Source organism: Hoplias malabaricus, chromosome 17, assembly GCF_029633855.1.
Source record: "Hoplias malabaricus isolate fHopMal1 chromosome 17, fHopMal1.hap1, whole genome shotgun sequence".
Taxonomy (NCBI): domain Eukaryota; kingdom Metazoa; phylum Chordata; class Actinopteri; order Characiformes; family Erythrinidae; genus Hoplias; species Hoplias malabaricus.
This window is the reverse complement of record NC_089816.1, coordinates 24,476,164-24,498,195: the sequence shown is the minus strand read 5'-3', so window position 1 is coordinate 24,498,195 and position 22,032 is coordinate 24,476,164. Positions and strand designations below refer to the sequence as shown.

Below are 22,032 nucleotides of genomic sequence, written 5' to 3'. Positions count from 1 at the left end.
GTGGAATTAAATTTTTACATTACATCCATGCAACATAATTTGAGTGTTAGCGTTTTTGTAGCTAACATGTTGCAAAAATCACATTTTGTCTATTTGATAACATCAAAATATTGAGGATCCTGTGACATTTCATGGTGGAAATGTACACAGGACAAAGTAAACCTGCTTTTCTACTTATTGTCTAGCCTGATAAAAGCAATTTACGAAACGACTTAAGCTTTCCCATAGTGAAAAATGCTTAAAATTCCTTATATGGGCATGACACCAACTACACAATAGAAGTAATTTAGCTCAGAACAAATGCTGTAAGAGTACTATTAGAAATTTAGGTGTTGCAGTCTTAAGTTTAATTAGAATGTAAACACACAACTACACATTGGACACCATTCAATGACAGCTTTATTACAGTGTTTGTAGACATGTTGCATGTTTAAATACGCACAAACTCCAAGTTCCTTCACGAGGGTCAGCCTGAAACCCCCTTCAGTGTTGATCTTTGGAATCGATGATGACGGACACCAAACTGTAGCCTAAGGAACTAGGCCATGGCCCTCAGATGACAACATGGCCAGTGACTCACTGGCTCACAGAAGCTGCATGAATCTAGTCAGAGCTGTGATGGCAGGATGATCAGCCGAGCCCCAAGTTCCCTCTCAGCGTTGTAATACTCTGCCATCTTTTTTAGTGTGTGTTCAATAGTGTTGCATTTTCAGGTCTCTCTAGTTACATGCTACTTTATTATTATTTTATTTGCATACTAAATGTTCAAATCCAATGGAAAACTCCGGGAGAATTGGTGCTGCAACGTTGAACATGAAACATCCAGTGGCTTATTTTTGGATTGTTTATTTTTACATTTTTAAATATTTTTTAATATCAATGTTTCACAGGCGGTCCGTTGACATGGCTTTCATACAAAACTACCTCTCTTGCCAGCGCCTAATCAATAAAAAAAATTAAAACAAAACAGTAACAACTACATTTAAGTTGACTTCATAAGACATACATTGTAGACGTGACCACAAAAACAAAGAGTTTCATCATCGGTATCTTTCCATCATTCATTCCCTTTGTTTCTAGTACGTTCACACTCCCGTAACCTAGGCTAGTATATTTAATAAATTTATCTCCCTTTTTGTATTTATACATTATCTTTTTTAAATATAGAGTATAGCATTGGGCACATAAACATCACGTAAAGACACATTTTTTTCTGTTATCAATAATAATTCATCAGTGCTGCTCAGTAGAGCCCCCCAATGGAGGGGAGGTTCGTTAGTAGTACAGTATGCACAAAGCTTTGACCGCAAAACCTCAGGTTCTTGATCTCCCCCCTCCTGTCTTTGTAAACCTTCCTAAGTTAAGACTCAGACATTTTCAAAATATCCTTACATTGGTCCACTTTCTTACCCACTGTCTCCCTCTCACACACATACACTATCTTTTGGTGCATTTTACTGGCTCTTCTTGCTTTCATTGGCTTTGGTCTTGGTGATATAGGCCTCAAAGAAGAACTGGCAGAAGAGCACAAAATAGCTGAGGTACATGAGGGACGACCACACGATGTTCTGGACATGGGATGGACATTCCTGGCCCTGCTGCATCCAGGAGTAAACTAGGTAGTTGACAACGCAGCCCATTACCATCTGTGTGATCTGTGTGAGGGTGATGAACATGGCGAAATTGCGGGAGAGTCGGAAGCCTGCGGCCTTCAGAGCATAGTAGGAGTACATGACCGCGTGCACCAGGTAATTCATGGTCATAAACCACCCGCCACCGGCCACCATGTCCTTATAGGAGTACCAGGAGTACAGCAACACAGTGATGTGATGATACCAGTGCAGGAAGATCAACTTCTGCTTACGGAGAACGATGAAGAGAGTGTCACCTGGGAGAAGTACAAATAAAGAGAGAGAAAATAAGATGGAAGGATATAGTGATACGTGAAAGAGATTTGAGAGAGAGAGAGAAAGAAACTGTTAGATCATTGAAAAAGTAATGCAAATGTTATTGTGTAACTAATTACTTATGTAATTATGCAAAATGTCAAAGCGACAGTAATAACTCTAGCTTTCTGATGATTAATGTGACGTTGTACAAATACACTTATGCATGAAATACACCTAGCAACTTCACACAGACACGCGCACACACACTAATCTGACATCACAAAATCTTTTTCCTGATCAGCAGCGCACCCAGATTTGTGACGCCATAGTCATTTTAATCCTAATGTGTCACAGACACTGGGAAACATTTCTCTGTTAAAGTTTATCAGTAAGTAAATAGTAGACTAGCAACACTTGTGTTTGTGTAATGTAGAAACGGTTGAAGTGGGCCAACACAAATTTTATAGTAGATAAGTTACAGAGTCCGTTCTTAAATCTTTCTACCCATGTTGCATTGAGAAATCTTACTGTTTGAGCAAAACAAACAATGAAAATGACACTGATCGAGTTAAAACTGTTTCTCATAATGTTTCACACAGGAGGGCTAACGTGAGATTAGCATAAATGTGTGTTTATTTCTGATATACTCTACTATGCTGCTATAAATGGGGATTGGCAATAGAGCGAAAATGAAATATCTCAAACAGAGGATACTCCAACTCCATTAATGTGGACACACTCACATCCACTACCCTGAAGGCTTGGGTTAAAGTGATGAACTGATTTACAGCAGGATCTTAGTTAGACAGGATTTTAGTAACTAGATTTGCATATTTTAGAGTAAATGGTCTTCAAAACAACGAACAAAATGAATCTACTTCAGGAATTGAGGTTTTACTGAGGCTGTAGTTTTATGTGTGTAATTGCTGTATGTGTCTCATTCTAAGTGTGGGCTAGAGTGATATAAAGCTACCAGCTTGAGTGGAACTGCATTAATGCTGCTGTGACTGAACGCAATCAAACATTAACAGCACCTAGTATTAAGCCCCAGAACAATACAGACTGTTAATGCTGGATATGTAGTTGTATAACATACGTATGCAATACATACTGAATGTGGCATATCACATTTCCTTTAACTCCAATCATAAACTCTCAACTCAAATGTGATGTGACTGAAAATGTAACTGCAGATAAAACCGCATTCTCCATATTTCTCCATTTGGTTCGATGAGCCATGAGAATTAATTCATATAAAATCAAAACTGGCAATAAACAAGGCCTAACTGACCACAGGCTGACATTAAAGGTCAGCACTCTTTCGGACTGAGGCTGACCCATGACGTTTAAACCAGCCATTTTAACCTCACTTAGCTTCACAATTAAAAATCGGAGAATGCATCACTGCTTTTGCTTGGCAGAACACACTGTACCCTTCACACTTTAGCTTCCTGCTGAACACACACTTTAACTCCAGCAAATCTATTGGTTGAATATTCATGGGTCACCTTTATTGTTTTGCTTTCTTTTCGTAACTCTGTGAAAAATACACTCTGACCTGCCTGCATGGATAATACTCTTAATTTACTCTGGAAGGCACACATCTGTCATATGTTATTTGGCAGCAAGCGTGTACGTTGTCAGGACTGTAGTACATTCTGAGAAAAATAGGACAAACCTACACTGCGGTGATACCATCAAGGGTATGTTTCTGTACCTTTAGTTAGAGAACCCAATTGTACCGTATTCTACTGTAATTGCAGATATTAATATAGTGTTGATTTGATATGGTCCATTAATCTCCAGATCTTGCATTATGTTCTTTTATTTTACACAGTTCTGTAATGAGAGATTGTTAAATGTATTGCACCTTTAGGAAACACAACATGACTCTTAACCACTGTTGCACCTTTAAAATTACATTGACACTGAGGAAAAAAACTATGGTAAAGGTACATTATTTGTCACACAGAGGTACACACAGAGTGTACAGGCCAAAAACATGGCGCCTACATCACTATGTTAGACTTCAGTGTGACTCATTTTGACGTTCAGCTCTATATCTCTTCAGATCAATTAAATCTGGTTGATTAGTGGCTTGAGTAATGCATGAGGCAACTGCTTTATAACATCAGTGAGTCACATGTTGTGTAACACTCTTCCTGAAGTAAATGTATTTTTTTTATTTGTTAATGTTTAACCTAAGTTTTGTGTTACATGTGTTTCCTTTGCTTAATATTAGAGATCACCTACCAAGGAAACCAGGGAGAGGATGACTTTTTATGGCATATAGTAAAACCATATGGAATATGGAACATACTGTGTCCTCCACAAGTATTGGGACCCCTGGTAAATATGAGCAATAATGGCTAAAATAAATGTTGACATTTATGCAAAATATTAACAAAAATCTATGAATATGACTCTATGCCCATTGTATTAAAAAAACGATCTCTGTTTGTGTGTGTGTGTATATATATATATATATATATATATATATATATATATATATATATATATATATATATATATATATATATGTGTGTGTGTGAAAATTTGTCTTCTTCTGCCTCACTGACAGGCTCAGAATATGTGCGTCATGGTTCATCACACAGAACTTGGGCCCTAGGAGGCATCCAGCATTTGTCTGAGTGTATTCCCCTTTCTCTGGGGATGGGCTCACACAAAGGGCCCAGAGAGGCAGAAAATACAGCTTCAATCACTAGACCACTGCACCCACGCACACACACAATCACACATGCAAAACCACAAGACTTATTGCCAGTGCTTGTAGAAAGTTTGCTTTGACTTCTTGAGTATTACATATTACATAACTCACATATTGAGTAATACTTGGTTTACAAGTAGAAAAAAAAAAACATAAACAAATGTTAAGTTATAATTAATCATAGTAAATATAATATTCAAAAATTAAGGTAAGAGATGTAATTTTATATGACTTTTGGGGCTTTATTTGAATTATCTGAACATACATGTAGGTACCAACACATAAACATATCTAAGCTGTTGAAATCGGGACTGGACTTACGTGACGGAGAACACTGAGAAACAGAGCAAATTTTGTAGTTAAAATGATATGTTATCAAAAATCTGTTTGGAAAAATTGGTCAAATATAATCATCTGTCCTCTTATTTTTCCAAAGCAGATGTCTGTAAATATTGTTATCAATATGAATTGCTTAAACAGTTGACTCTTATATTTTCTCAAACTATTGGTAAAAGCACATGTAGAAGCATATTTGACCCAAAGGTTTAAACAGTGTTGGCAAATTCAGGTCCAGAAAGTAAAATTCCAACTTCAACTGCCCTATCACCGAGACTGGTCTGAGCTGATTAACGAGGCCAGGCAGGTGGAATGAAATCCTGGAAGTGGAATTTTACTTTTTACCTTTTTACCTCTACCATCTCTGGGTTTCAACACATGGAACATTTGAGAGCTGACATCACATGAAGTGGGAAATATGGCTGGCATTTGGCATTATTCCAAACAAGACCTTATAGCAGGCATACCTACATTTCTTTCGAGAAAAAGGCAAAGAGTACAAACGTTTCTGTTGTGATGTAAGTATGGTTTGTGATGACCAACATTTATTTGTTTTAGATATTGTTTGAAAAGCCAGATATAACTAACTTCAGAAATCTACATTTAAAATATGCAGTAAAAAAAAAAAACACAGCAATTGTTTAACAGGATGTTTGGAACTATGCATTGTCATTTGTTTTATGCTGATGACCTGAGCCTGTTGCTATAAAGACATGTTCTACAGCTTGTTGTAAAGCAGGACAAACTACATAGCCACAAGATTCCATTGATTGTTCAGTGTATGGAGAAAGTGCCAGGTGTAATGACCCTGCAAAATGAAGCTTATAATAACACAATGTATAAACTTTCACACATTGAACGATCACTGGATTAGGAACCCCTATCTTGTATCTAGATTCACTGTACTTTTAATCAGAATTAGAATCAATATAGCTATTTACCACTGTGCTTGCACACACAAGAATTTGTTCGTTCAACCCAATCCGTGTAGTGAAACACACATTTACGATTTCGATGCACGACAATACTGACAATTTAGCTTATTAATTTGCTGACACACCTACGTTTTTTTGAAAATACTCAGCTATTCAATGTATTTCAAAGTGAAGCAGAGCACACGTTGCCTTGGCATTGAAGGGTTAAAGGAATACTGTGGAATTTAAAGTGCCTCACCAAGCTCGGGTGCTTTACTCAGCACGAATGCGTACGCCCAGAACTTGCTGACCGGTCCGTTGTAGAAACTTTGATCACACACAGACTGCTTCAGGCCTTTGGTCATCAGGATGTTCGTCATATAACTCCCAGTTCGGATGGCACCAAATATACTAATGCAGAACAGCAGAAAAAGTAATTAAGTCATGAAAAAGGAATGCAGAAATTTTGTGGTTTTCCTCTAATCAAGAGTTTGACGCAGCATAGTGCAGAATCTTATCCTTCAGCATCATCAGTTTGAGAATATTTTCTGAGGTAATGATCCGTTCATTAAACAACCAGAAAGCATTGTAATACTACTACAACTGGGGATCTCCAATAGTATAAACTAATCCCAGCTGCTAGCCTACAGGCTAATATACACAAACAAGCTAATATTGCTGCTGAACAAAGCAAATGGACCCATTTACATTTTGAAACAACAGACATGTCGTGGCTGATTTGAGATCTCATAAATGGAATAATTAATGTTTTCATTGGTGGCAGATTTTTACCTAAAAACGGCAAGAGTTAATGACCACAGGACTAAAGGCTTCCTTAGTTCGAACTTCTCCCGCTGCTTCATCACATGGCGTCCGCCGAGTATACATGCTGCATAGAGTGCGGAGAAGAGAAAAGATTTCTTCCTGCACACACACACACACACAGAGAGAACACAAACAAAGGAGAATATATTTGAGGATTTAATAAAATAATCTGTATTCACTGCACAATTAAAAACACATGTCTCCATTTTTTGTGTATTTGGAGTTTTCTACATAATTTGAACACAGCAGCAGTGGTAAAATATCATGGACCAAGAAAAATGCTCCAAAATTACTTGGATTAAATTATTTTTACCGTGACTTCCCTTGAAAGTTAAGAATGTTTCTTCGCTCTCCTGTTAAAGTTGCTGTTTTGGGAGACTGGGACACTGACAGTATGCTATGAGAAACTGAAGATCTGTTTGATGCCAAAGTTGATCTGGTTTGCAACTCACTAAATAACACACTTGTTCATTAGGAAGGAGATTATTCCAAAGGGGTGTTTTAAATAGACAGTTGATGCTTCATGAGAATGAAAAGTCTCATCATAAACAATACACCCCTTTCACACATGCACGGTAACCCAGCAATGTTTCAGAGTTTTCCCAAGGGAGCTGCATGTGTGAACATCAACGCCTGCAACATTCATCCTGGACTTTACACAGGCTTTATATTTACATAGTAAAGACTGCACAGATGCAGCCCCATGTCTAATGCATGCAGAGCATTTTCCGCTGAAAAAACATGTCTGACACAGAAAATCCAGAGAGTCCGGGACATCGCCAGCCCTGATATTCCAGAGTTTTTCTCTAATCTCTTCATAGTTCATATGTGAAAGGGGCTTATGTGATCTTGTTGTTTACTGGTAAAAAACCTGACTCCATTTTGACACATAAAACAGTTGTTTAGGCCCAGCTTAAGCCTAGTCTGCTATCAGTACTAAACCTCAGGTTTCAATGCTGTATGAGAAACAGGCCACTAACCTACAGTTATTAGAGTTAGCACTAAAAAGTTTATCATGAAGGTGACACCTTGTTGTGTCTCTCTTTGAGGGATTTTTGCTTTTGGGTCAGAGGCTTTTTTATGCCATTAATAAACTCACTTCCCATCCCTCCTGTCCGCCCTGAGACACATGGAGCTGACTCTTTCTGCTGACAAGCATTTTTCACACAACAGTGCAGAGTCTCAAACTCAGGGAGCAGCGGAAAAGTTTCATTACTGAATGTGGGTGTGCATGAAAGACAAACAAATAACAGACAGCAAGTGGTGCTGCTCGATGCTGATAATATCAAGTATGTTTGTGGTTTGTACTGAATAGAAATTATAAACAACAAAGCTCAAGTATAGAGTCTAATTACATTTTTATTTTAAGTTTTGTCTCAAACTGTTAAGGTGCTTTTCACCTCCACCCAAACATCATTGATTTTGTGGGAGTCCAAGACTACTACATACAATATATTACCAACTTGAAGAGTAACAGGGTTTCATCCTTTATGGAAATTTTCATCTAGTGCATAAGACTGAACTAACGCTCTGTGTTCATCATAACAGATCATTATAGCGGATTAGCAGATGTATTTTAAGAGAAGGAAGTGCCACATTTGGCACAAGTGACTGTTTACGTACAGCTTCTAAAAACAGCACACTCAGAAAAAGAAAACTGATGCATTAAAAAAAATTTTTTTGCTGTACCTTGTGCATGAAATGGTCATTGTGCAACTAAGAAATAATGTAGTTCCAGTTTAACTTTAACTTTCATTTTACTGTGGGAAACATACATTAGGATAGTTTGGAAATTGTATCCATCAGAATACGATTCTAGCAGAATGGTGTGAGTCATCAGTAAAATCTTTGGCATTGGAGCTTCTCTTGTTCACTGCCAAAACTTGAGTAGACATGTGTCCTGCATCCAGGAGGAATTATGGAAAAACAGACTTAAAAAAAAAAAAAAAACTGGGACACCCCATGTCCTGCCAAATATCATCTTCATCTAACGACTTGCCACTTTGTACTCTTTCCAGGAATCACATTGTGTTAGGTGAAGGAGCAGAACCCCTTGGGCACCATTTGTTCCAAGGCTACAGAAACATCGAAAACAAAGAGAGACTCTGGCTCATAAAATAGAGTCAATGAATTGAATTTTATTCATTTCAGACCTACACCAAGGCCCTCATTTGTATTTTGGTGAACTGAAATTTTTGACAGTACATGAAGAATACACTAGAATTCCAAAATTCACCTCCTTAAACTATTCTGTACATGAGAACAGTAGATACCAGGGCTGGGCGATATGGCCAAAATTTATATCACAATATATTTCTTAGTTTCTGTCGATACAATATGATTCCAATACTGGTATCAACAATAGAAAATATACAGAAAAATTGCCAGGAAAATATAGAAACATGACTTCACTGACAAACCTATACCTCTTGGCATTGTCAATATTAATATGTTTTAAATAACTTTAAAATCACATGCAATTAACTGACGGCAGAGCCCTTTATTGAACATCAGTCAGTGACAGATGCTGTAAATAATATGTATTGAAATATTAAACAAATTTTTGAAAATCATATCATTGTTATTGAGTTTATATTGTGATATATATTGATATTGAATTATTGTCCAGCCCTACTAAATATTATTGAGAAACCACCACCAAAACAATTACTCCATGTATGTTCCTGTGGATGCTGTGATGAAAACATAATGCATCAAAAGTCACCAGCATGTGCCAATATACAACAAGTCATCTTGCCACTTAAGTATTTAACTCAACTAATCCAATATTACTGAATCACAATTACAATTTAAACATGGTTATAAAAGGACAAGGAAGTGTGTGCTTGATGTAGCTGGAATAATCTATTTAGAATATATTAGTTTTACTGTTTTTTTTTTTTTTTTAAACACCCTTGACCTTGATGCCCTAATGGACACAGTATTTCAGGGACAAAGCGTGTGAAGGAACGCTGGCCATTGCAATACATCTCTGCCCACTGGTTTCTGAGAACACTGACCTTACTTTGCTTTGGAACAGTGAGGCTATTCTGTACAGATGGCCTCTGCTGTCTTTGACATATCACCACATTGTTCTTTGTTAATAAAGGGAAGCTGGACATGAGCAAGAATTTGCAGACTACAGTATGGCTCTACATAAAAAAAAGATAAAAAAAAAATAATAATAGTGTCTGTATATAAAGGGGTCTGTTCACCAGCCTTTTCCAGGAGAGTTCCCCTGTGGGAGGACTTCACACATTACTGTGGAGGTTGTCTGAGGGTCACCGAAGACCTTTGAGCACCTTCAGGGCTCTAGCAGGCGTCAGAGAGGATTCATGTCAGTTGGTTTGGAATCCAAAACAAGATCTGGTTTTACCAGGATGCTGCTCACCACAGTTATAACAGGACTGAAGGATAACAGCAAAATACTACATTGTGTTTCTTTTGCTATGTATTACAAAAGTTAGTTTCCAAAGAACATCAGAGCTAATTCACTGATCTATCTGTTTTGTTGCTGTTGATTTTTAGGACTTGATGTTACTTGCAAAATGCCACAAAAGCATTAGTGTGGTCAGGTACTGATTAGTTCAAGATCATGATTATGAACATGGAGCATCACGTCATTGAACAGCTATACTCCACAGATTACAGCTGACGAAGTTTTAAACCCCTCAAGCTCATGCTTGACATTGGACAAGGTGATCATTGATCTTGGACTCATGTGTAGCTACTCCAAAACATTTGATTGGTCCGTGCATTTTGCGATTATAGGAACTGTGTGTACAGCTGAACATCTGTGTCCACAATGGGTGTCCAGATACCGTGTTTAATAAAGTTCTCACTGTTAACTGAATGTGAATACGAAACCAAAAATTGGTGTGCCCTGAATACAATGTGGAAACTGCAGGTGAGGATAAAACAAAAAGTCCTGCTACAGTACAACAAAGAAAATAAGGCAAAAAAGTATTGCTGTAAATAGCAAGCCCATCGAGTTTCCTTCCACATTTTCTGGAGTTTGTTTATTCATTGCTTTTCCCAGCTGTGTTCGAGACCTGTAGCAGACAGAGATTAATGATGCTGTCTACCTGACATGGAGAATGTCTGGATGAAGCTGCTTCGCTCTCAAGTACATCTCAACTAATTTAGAGCGCAAACAAACGGTACAATAAATAAATAAATAAATAAACGAATCCTGCCGCCTAATTGCAGTTTGAGATTAGTGATGTTAGCAGAATATGCTCCGGCAGAGCCGAACAGCCAGCAGTTTTTACTGAACACAGCACAACGAAGGGAAAAAAAAAAGTGCAGAAAGGCTGAGAGCTTAACGTAGAAGAGCAAGAATCAGCACAGATTTTCTGCAACCTGGACGACTGGACACACACATACAGTTCATTTTTTTTTTGCCAACTCTAAAGCTATTGCTTTACAAATCTCAATATTGTGTTACACGGCAGGACGTTATGGATCATCATGCAAACTGACCTTAAAATAATTTTTTTAACCACTGGGAGCAAGCTGGAGCTATTATTCAGAGATGGAGCTCACACACAAGGCTGAAGCCATCTGCGTGATGAGATGTTTTATGAAAGAAGATGTAAAACGGCCATGTCCCGAGGTGCCTGCATTTCCACATCACTGTTCTTCTCAGTTGTAGTCTTTGGCTTATGTGATGCAAGGAATAGGATCTGGCGAACACAGTTTTGAAACTTGTTTGCAAACAATTATTTTGCAATTATTTATTATTTATTTATTTTTACATGTAGCTGTTTGTGTAATTAAAACCAAAATTAAAAAATAGATAAAAATCCATTTGTCTTTCTCTGTGCAGCAACAATATTTTATCATTTCAGTTCAGCTCTGAATCAAGTTTCAAAACTTAAACTGAACTGAAAAACTTTTTTTTTTTTTGTTTATTACTGTTTTTCTGGTTTATTACTTAGACAACATATTAATGCTCCATAACTTGATCCGTTGGTACCTAGAAGACATCACCAGCACCAGAGAAGGCTGCATTTACATGCATAAATACCTATATATTGCATAATGTAACATCCTAAGATTAATGTTCAGGAACTAAGCTAAATTTCCTTAGGTTTATCCATAGACTGAAGTGATAGTGGTAAGGAAAGCTTGAGATGTTAACATTGATATCACACCCTTCATGAATCATTAACAGCTAGCTCTCAAAATGCCATTTGTAAGAGTCACTTGGGCGTTTGAAGACAAGTAAAAACAAGGTAGTTAATATTCTTGTAAATATACAGGCTTTTATTACAGTTATGTTCTCAAAGTCATCACCTTGAAATCTCTGGTTTCTCTAATCACTTAAAACCAACCTCAGGAGGTGTTGGGGCAGATGAAACATCATTTTGTGAAAGTGTGTTACTTTCGGGACCAGAATTTGTCAACTCCAACTACATTTCCTTACAAAATCATCAGCAAGGTCACATCAAAGTTTACGTGTGAATGCTAGGCATTTCTGATTAATTGCCCTTAGAGAAAAGGCCAGATCACTTTTGCACTGCCCCTTAAGTTGTCTAACAACTGCCTGCATTGGCAAGAAAAATGAATTGAAATGCAAAACAACCAATCGCAAACCTGTTTTTCTAGGATGACCTTTAACAGCCATTCCCAAACATTTCATTTACATACACCGAAATTTATTTTAAATACTGTAATTAAAAAAACAAACAAACAAATACAAAAGAATGTGACGACCTATAGAATGAGTGAACCAAAAGTGAGGATGGCCGACCAAAATGCAACTTGTGGCCAGGCTAACACGCTAAAGATATCAGACTCTCTGTCTCTGAGTCTTTGGCTGAGACCAGGTCACTAATGCGCTGAGGTATGGAGGCTTAAAGAAAATACCCAAAGGTTAATTATCTTATTTCTAAGCTGGCATGGTATTAGAGTTAGGTGCACAATCAAGAGACAAAATATTACATTGATACAATTCAATTCCGCCATTTTGAATGCGATTCTAAGTCAAAACATAAAAAATAACCAGTCAAAACCAATTAGAAAATAGGAAACAAGCAATATTTCTCTATGAAACATGCTATAACTGAAGGAATTAAAAGCTTAACATTGGTTAATAATATTTTTCTCCACCCACTGGAGACACAGATGGTATTTTAGAGTAGTGTAGAAATGTTTGGAAGAAAAAACATATGGGAAAACAAGAATGATGTACTTTAAAGGACATGAGGAATGTGACAGAGGATGTGAACTAACACATTAAATACTGTCCATTCCTACATCAGGCTTACAGTAATAATAATAAAAAAAGAAGAAGAAGTGGATTTCATCACAACTTGATTCACTACAACACCCACAGAAACACTCATCTGTAAATGTGATGAGTCAAGTTCCTCCTAGCGCAGTAAAAGTAACACTATGTTTGTTTAAGGAATTCTTTTTCACTGTAATTTGTCATATCAGTACTGCAGTAATTGTATAATCACTGGTCATCCTGCACCATAAGCGTAAGTGACTAAGAGACGGGGAGGTGAGCAGTTATGTAACTCTGCTGGACAGTATGTGATTCAGTCTATGGCTACTGCTACAGCTAAGCAGCTCTGCTAGTTTCAGAAAGCTCCTACTGGACACTTACTCCTGACAGTCCCGACGACCTGTTTCATTCACCCAACAAGACACAGCTCTTGACATGTTACAGAAACTTTTGGTTACTCTTGTTGGCCGAGGACAGGATATAAATACGCCCAGATTAGAGAATGACCTCCAGCCACCCATCTGAGACTAATTCTCTTTTACAAACCTGCAGCTTGGCACAACACACCGGCCAGTGCTACAGACAGCTTTGTTGGTCAGACTTGACAAATGGAAGATAATTCATTCATCACAGTCCATGTCATAATAGATGACGTAATCGTATTTCAGATGTAATTGTATAAACATACTTAAGTCAGAAGGAAATTGTGTCAGCTTCTTAATGGCTTAAATTGTGTGTATTAACACATAGTTGGAAAAAATACATTAATATAAAATTATTTTCTTTTAGGTTCATTAATTAACATTATCATCAGTAAAAATATTTATACTATTTAACATTATTTTAAATTTTGAACGAGTTCCGTTTAAATAAATACAGCTTTCCAGTATTTAAAGTGAAAGAGTTAGCTGGTGTGTTTTCTGCTTCTCGTTATCGTGGTACTCCCATATACAATCAGCGATGTTGAGGTATGTCCATTAGCAGTTTCACTATCTTATCTCAGAAACTGATCACTGAGAGCTATATCAAGAATCTGTCATCTCTCAGGGATGAAAGATTTAAGTGCACTTCTGAGGCTGGTTGTTGTGGTGAGCCGACAAGTCTTACAGGGCAGTTACAAGTCCTACTTCCTCTTTTTAAATCCTAATTCCAGTTTAAACAAACCTTTCTAAGACGTTTCTTACTTACTCCCCTTTGACTTACCCCTTCCGTATTCAAGCAGAATATGTAATGCCTATTTTCCAGAGAAGCTATTTCAAATGGACATGAAATGCTCCCAAACCTTTGTAAAGTGCTACATGACAGCCAAGGTTCCTCTACTTCTTTTTTCCTGTTTATTGAACACATGCTTTGTAGGTCTTTTTGTCTTTTATCAGAATACATGTGCTCATGCTCACTTACACACACACCCTCTTACCCAGCCTGGATTCATGTAAGCATCTCCCTCAAGCAAATACCTGTTACCTTTAGTTAACTAAAGTTTAAAAAAATCCTGATCATATACTGCTGACTAAAGCAACTACTTTACGCCTGAATAGTAAAGTTAAACAGATAGGGATTATTACATTTGCAACAATCAAAAATGCCTGAACCACAAATACTTATATCTCAAAACAAAGGCTCTATACTTCAGGCCCACTTACAGATCCATATTTCATGCCCTTCTTCACTATTTTACCTCTGAGGAAGAATGGCAACAGTAGTAAAAAGCAATATTGATATGATGTGCCATGTTGCTCATTTGGTGCCCTATTTATAACTACGTAATTCTGGAATATGACAAATACACAGCATTCAGTGTCTGGTGAAGACTGATTCGTGTCACATCATCATCTTAACATCAAGGAACAGGGTTTTTTGTTTACTTTCTATAAAATATGTATGAACCTTTCTCTTTTTTTTCAGGCATAATTGACTCCACTGTTATCTGATAACTTATACAGATCGATTGTGAGTAGCTGAATATCCTGCCATGTTCCACTTTGCACGTCAAACTGATGGCCTGTGGAACAGACGAGTAAAACAACTTACAAATTATTGTGAAACCAAGTTTCTAAGTTTTTAAAGGCTAAGCACCACTTAAATGGACCTCCATGAATATTTCACGTTATTTTAGTGACATATGACATATATAAATATGAATTAAAATAAAAATAGCAGCTTAATTTGCTTTAAAACTGACAATTTTATTAAATTGACGGAAAAACCCGAGCTCGCTACGGAAATTCTTGAATGCAACCGTGACGTCACTGGTGGACAACAGCGGAACAACGCCGCAGTAAAACACCGTTATGACTGACTGTTATGACAGTATCTAGCTAGCTAAATAACCAACATTATTCATGACAATAGCCTAGCAATAAGCTAAACTCAAATGTAGAGGTACCGTTATTCTTGTAAATGTGATCGAGGTCGAACTCGAATTTATCAGACTCTGTAAACCTCCGTAATGCAGCTACATAGCCGAGTATAATCTGAGCCATCGAGTTTAGCAAGTCAAGCTAACGTTAACTAACACCAACTAAAACAGGCGAAGTGAGTGTCCTTACCCTGTTTACCTCCATGTTACAGAGGCTCTTGAACACCTTTTGTTGGTTTCCTTACATGTCCATATTGTTGGAAAAGCGCCAGTGAAATGAGCTACAGATAACGGAGTTAGCGGATGGTCCTTTCCAAAGTGCCTGTTTAAAGTGGACAGATTTAGTCCATTTTCTGGATATTTTGGGATCTTTGGGCCATTTGTGCACAGATGTCCCACTGTACATTGAATTATTTCAGCCAAAAACAACAGACCTTTTCATAATTTTGCATTAAATTAAGTGCAACTCCTAGAGTTGTTGTCCACCATTTACGTCACAGGCAAGACGCCTATTAGAGTTTCCGAACACTGTTTGGGGGGGGGGGGGTCAACGGTCTTTTAAACCTTATTCCTTGAATTAGTAAGAAATAACACAAGTTAGGAACTCAAATTCCACTGGATTTATTTGTTTGACACGTTCATATAGCTGGTGCTTAGCCATTAAAAAAAAATTCCTCAGGTAGGCCTGTCTCAATTAATCACCTATTCACAATGACTATGACTGATTGCAATAGTTTGAACCAATCACAATCATTCATTCATTCATTATTTGTAACCCTTATCCAGTTCAGGGTTGCGGTGGGTCCAGATGGAATGACTGGGCGCAAGGCGGGAACACACCCTGGAGGGGGCGACAGTCCTTCCAATCACAATCATTGAAAGAACATTCCACAGTTTTAAGCTTTCATGAGACACGTAGAATTTGTATTTGTGCATTTTCATTTGTAGGACTGTGAGATAAATATTTTAAATTCATTCATTCATTGTCTGTAACCGCTTATCCAGTTCAGGATCGTGGTGGGTCCTGAGCCTATCCGGAATCACTGGATGCAAGGAAGGAACACACACTGGAGGGGGCAGCAGTCCCCTCAACAAATTCACTCACACCTATGCACACTTTAGTCGCCAATCCACCTACCAACGTGTGTTTTTGGACCGTGGGAGGAAACTGGAGCACCCAGAGGAAACCCACACAAACACAGGGAGAACACACATTTTAAATTAAAAAGCAAAAAACAAATGTTTACAACAACAAAAATGCACAAAAGTCGTTTGATTCTTTGCTATGACACATTTAGATAGCAACAGTGAGTAACGTTTGTTTATTAGAGCTCAAAATGTGTTCTCACTTGGGAGATACTAGTCTAAGTAATGTCAGCTCGGAAGCAAGCTAAATCACTTAAATATTTAAATATCACATATTTATATATCATATATTCTGTTAAAAATAAATAAATAAACCCAAACTGTACAGAACATTGGTTTACTACAATGAGTGCTGTTTGAATAAGGTAAATAAAATAAAATGTACATAGCAAAGGTACAGCATGCTGCCTCATCCACAGAAGCAAAATTTTACAGTCTTTATACCATCCTAAGGTACAACATGGTTCTAGAGTTGTCTCTTTGGAGTCAGATAACGACATGCGTTCTTGGTCATCAATCTTTTGTCATTTGACTATTTTTTTTAAATATGTATATGTCCTTGTGCATATAAGCAAATAAGAGCTAAACTGAACCATTTCTCTAAAATAAATTATCGTTAATGGTTTGTGCATAAGTTTGTTTTGCCACTTTATTGAACGTATTGTTTATGAACTTCACCTATAAGCTATATATTGAAAAGGAAACAGTTGCAGTTGCTCAGCTAAGTTGCTTTACTTAGAGTATAACCTCTTATATGGCAAAAAACTTAAATATATAAGCCATCATGCTAAATTATAGATAGCCATTCTGAAAATGTGTATTAAAAACAACTTCAGTGAAGCATAAAGAGCTCATTGTATATTTCATTAATACACTTTTTTAATTTTGGTGCAAAGATAACGGGTTAATAAATAACTAGGATTTCAGCACAGCAAGAGACAGCCAGATATTTATTGTGTTTTATTAGTAATATGCAATAATGTAAGTGGAATTAAAAGGGTTAAAAAGTTTTCAGTGCAATAAGCATGTTTTCAGTGCCTGTCTGATGGTTGTGTTGTAAGGGAATTATGTTTATCCATTTGCATAGTTGTGGGGTAATCACACCTTTAATGTTTGTCCATTCCAAATATTACACAATCATGGTGATGTTGGAACCTCAGTTTTAAAAGACAGACTGTAGTGTCTGACTATTTTTGCTGAATCAGACCTGCATCTTCTGAATTTCCAAAGAGGTCAACTTGCAAACTCTGCAAATACCTGCGTAAGTGTGTCCTAGTGATAAGCAAAATATCACAGAATCAGAGATTCCCATTGTATTTATTTAGTTTTAAAAGTAATAAACACAAATTAATAAAGCTAAAAAGTTATTATACATTATTTTATATCCCATGCTAAAAGCACGCCATCCAAACTTATTTTGGTTTTGATTCTGCTATGTGAACACGGTGTGTCTGTCACATTGAAGTTATATAGCACAGCTATGTAAAAATCATAGATCACTTATGTAATAATGTGTAAAGCATGTTAGCAATGTTACCAGAACAGATTTGAGCACTCAAATACATTCTTTGCATCAGTGAATAGGTGTTGGCCCATCCACTGTGGAATACAACATAGTTATATTTTTAATTTGTACGTTTTTTGTTTTTTTTTCCTGATCAATGTTTATCTTGATAAACAACAAATTTCCTGATTATATTGTGACCATGGGCAGTACATTAAAATTAAACAACTTGGGTTTTCCACTTCAAACACAAAATAATTAGGTGTGTATTTAGTGGGGAGTGTTATGTGAAATGTAAATGACTCACTGTAACCAGTTTTCACCCAATCTAGTGGAATAAAACAGAATAATGCATGCTATATTTGAATTTGTGTGCAGTGTGGCCAGTATTGGTCGTCCAGAAATCATGATTTAGGGTCTTACACTGACCAATATCATGCCCTACAGTACATTTAGTGAAGAGGTGTTAACATTAAAGTACAGTAAAGGTTCAATTTAGGCTAGTAGTAGTTGTGGTTAAGGTTAATGTAGGTTAGAACTGAGGCTAATGTAAGTGTCAGGTTTCATCTAGAAGTTATAGTTAAGTTTATGATCTTAAAATTAATGGAAGTCAATGTAATATTATTTAATTATTTAGTACTGAGGTAACAATGAGTATTTCATATATATATATATATATATATATATATATATATATATATATATATATATATATATATATATATATATATATATATATATAACATAACATTCTGGCCACTAAAAACTGGGCATAAGCCTGAATAAAAATATAACCCCTTTACTCTTATTTAGCACTAGCTTGTTAAATACTCTAGCTTTATCAAACAGCTTTTTGAATTCCACGTGGCTGTGAGAGCGCGTTTTGACTGGTCGTTAATGACCTAAAGCTACAGCTGTGGGGTCCTGAATGTGGCTAGCTCTGAGTGGTTTCAGCCACAAGCTACTCCAGCCGAGGTGAACTCTGATTGGTCAGTGGTGTGTCAGCAGACATCAGAAGACGTCTCTGATTGGTCAAAAGCCAACGACTTCACGGCATGAATCGCTCCGGCTCCTCAACACGCGGCCAGAAATTACAACAGCGTGAAATGTGGGCAGAATCACACACACTCTCTCTCTCTCACACACTAAACACACCTCTTTCTAAACCTGCACCGGGCGTGTGTATGTTTGCCTTCAATAGGTATATGTCGCGTTGTGGGGACCAGTGCCTGTTTACACACTCACATTGTAGGGATTTCTCTTCCTTCTGAGGACCATGAATCATAATTTTTTAAGGTGAAGACGTGTTTTAATTCGAATTAAGTGCTAAGAATTATGCTTGGGCTTATGTTAGTGTAAGGTATGTGTTAGGGTTAAGCTAGTAGTATGGATGAAGTTAAGGCTAAGTATCCACAAAATGAATCAAAACCTAGGTAGTGACTCCATGAAACATGAAAATAAATGTATGCGAGTGTGTGAGTTTGAGAGAGGGCGAAAGAAAGAAAGAAATGCATGTGTGTACCGCTGGATGACACACCCTTTAGGAAGCAAGCCTCCAAATACAAATGATTGTAGATCTTGTTTTGAAGCTGTGTTGATCATATTGCTTGATCTGTGATTATCTTATCTGTCACAGTCATCTGAGAAGCTAAGTGTGTTGTCATCAGACAAAATTCCTCATTTCACTGGAGCCTGACAGCTTTATTATTTTTGATAATGAGAGTCTGGATTATTCTTCTTGCAGCTTGAGCTACGTGAACAATTGCTACATCATGATTACACCAGCTTTAACACTGATCCCTTGTTTAAGATGTGCTATAGTCCTCTTGTGCTCCTGCTAAAACAATACTAGAAACCATTGTAGGTTTAAGTTTGTTCCTGACAGTTTGTTCGTGTGTTCCTGATACAGCAACATGACTCTGTTAGGGAGCAATTAAAACCTCATTTAATTATTTGATTATTTAATATTTAAGGTGTTCTTTAAGACAGTTTGTCAATAAAGCCAACACCCACTTTAAGAAGCAAAAGCCACATTATCTTTTGGATCTCATTTATCAGCAGAGCTTTGAGAGCATGCACTATGACTGACTACTGCTTTCACACACACACACACACACACATATATCCCACATTGGCAGTGAGCACATGGATATAAGCAGAGCATCACCTTCAGTGGGTGGAATGTGATTAGAGGAGAGAAGGGAATGCTGCAAATAGACAGAGCACACAGAGGCTTAGCATCCATGCAAGTGCAAGTCAAGGCAATGGCAAAGGGAAAGTGGCTGCAGTAATGGGCAGTGTGGGGATATGGGCAACACACCCATTACTGATGCCCCTCTCTGGGTCTCAAGGGTACTGGAAATCTGGGAAAGCACATTCAAAATGAAAAACCATGGGATGGAGAAAGGACACACACTCTAGACTAGTCTGGCTTACACTTACTATTTCCTCTAGACTAGGTTTGTTTTATAATGGACCCTCCATATGAGAGAGGATTCTCTCTACAATCTAACCCATGTATAACCCATTCACTGACAACGGCACAGAGCTGCATTGACCTTACCAGTTCTCCTGCATCCATCGGATGGCTTCGTCCTCATTGAACTGTCTCTCGAATTCATACTCCTGCAGAGCCAGTACAGACATGATTCCACAACAATGGCCTTGGGCTTGCTCCTCGACGGAAATTAAACCGTGGACGGTTTATCGGATGATAGTGGGCGCGTGTATATCAGTATCTTTTTGTTTGTATTTGTGTCAGTATGAGTCTCTGTTTCAGCTGAAACCCGGCTCTCGCATCTCGCTCTTCCCGAATGTCAGCCCGTCCGCCCTCCGCGCTTTGAGGCGAAGACGCCGGGTCCTAACGCCGCCTCTTTTCCCTCCTCCTCCCTCGGAGGCTGGGCCGACCTTTGGCACACTTTCACGAGCCTGATTTTTTTTCTATCTTTATTTAATAGACGTTCAGTGCACGAGCAGCGGGAGCGTGGACATATTTAGCGATGAGCCCAAGCTCGTGCAAGTCTGTGCGAGATTGTGATGGTGTATCAACAGCGCGAGCCTGTCAGGCCTTTGTCTCTGCTGGTGCATCAGGATGCACGCTGAAAATAAAAGCCATCGGCACTTATATCATGGCAGTAATAGTATAAGTCAATTTGCATGCGTGCGTTGTCCAGTTTAATGGTATAAATGATGGTGCTACTGGAGGCATATTAAGTTAGATGGGCAGCTGACCCAAATGTGCAATGTAGCTTTGGAAACGTCCATGAAAAGCCTGCAACATTTGCCATCTGATGAGAGGGATCATGCAAATAAATGTCAGAAGAATTAATTAAACAAATAATGATCAATTACCAAATGTGACATATAAAATAAAACACATTATTAAGTGGATTTCCTGTGTAAAATATTCCACTTGCCCTGGAGATGGATTGGCACCATGTCTGGGGTGTTCCCACCCTATGCCCAGTGATCCAGGTAGGAGTTGGACCCAGAGTGATGGATGACCTAATGTAAATAAACGCAGTTAATGAACTGGGAAGAAAAACAGAATCTCATTATATGGCTAATTTTAAAGGTTAATGACATTTATGATGTGACTACATTAAACACCTTGCTTTAGACCTTTATGGTCTGATATACAGTAAGACATGTAGCACGTCAAGGTCAGTTCATCACAGAGAGGTAATGCAGGTTCTATAGAATCATTCAAACTAATAAACAAGACAGATACAGATCAGTGAAGTCATATGTAAACACCAGCAGCCTGATAAAGATCTTTCAGAATGTAGTAGTTCTTCTCTCATAATAAGTCTTTATCTTATTGTTAATAATCTCTGGTCACGACTGAGTTACATTTTTCCTTTGTGATAGCAGACAGGCACCTAGCAGAACTCAGGTCTCTCTCCGGAAAAAAAAAGTAGAGGTACATTATTGGTCACCAATGGTACACACAGTGCAAATGTACTTTTAAAGATACAACAGTTGTTTTAATGCCCAGTGTTCCCTAAAAGTACATTACATTCTGTTCTCCAGAAAGACAGGTGAATATCTGTAATCTTTATAGAACTGTGTAAAATAAAGAACATAATGTAAGACC

The 22,032-nt window shown here is 37.6% G+C and overlaps 1 protein-coding gene across 1 annotated transcript; it reads right to left on the bottom strand.

The window, feature by feature from the left end:
* Nucleotides 1-391: 391 nt before the first annotated feature.
* elovl6 (ELOVL fatty acid elongase 6) lies at nucleotides 392-20,809 on the bottom strand. The gene is made up of 4 exons (XM_066649230.1): nucleotides 20,500-20,809; nucleotides 6,660-6,791; nucleotides 6,127-6,278; nucleotides 392-1,888 (listed from the first exon to the last, which is right to left on the bottom strand). The coding sequence occupies exons 1-4, from the start codon at nucleotides 20,580-20,582 to the stop codon at nucleotides 1,455-1,457; spliced, it is 801 nt and encodes a 266-aa protein (XP_066505327.1). The 5' UTR covers nucleotides 20,583-20,809; the 3' UTR covers nucleotides 392-1,454.
* Nucleotides 20,810-22,032: the final 1,223 nt, after the last annotated feature.

Coding starts and splice junctions, on each gene's coding strand:
- elovl6 (XM_066649230.1), bottom strand. CDS start 20,582: ATGTCTGTACTGGCTCTGCAGGAGTATGAATTCGAGAGACAGTTCAAT. Junction 6,792..20,499: donor CGATGGATGCAGGAGAACTG/GTAAGGTCAATG, acceptor GTGTGTGTGCAG/GAAGAAATCTTTTCTCTTCT. Junction 6,279..6,659: donor TTAACTCTTGCCGTTTTTAG/GTAAAAATCTGC, acceptor GTTCTGCATTAG/TATATTTGGTGCCATCCGAA.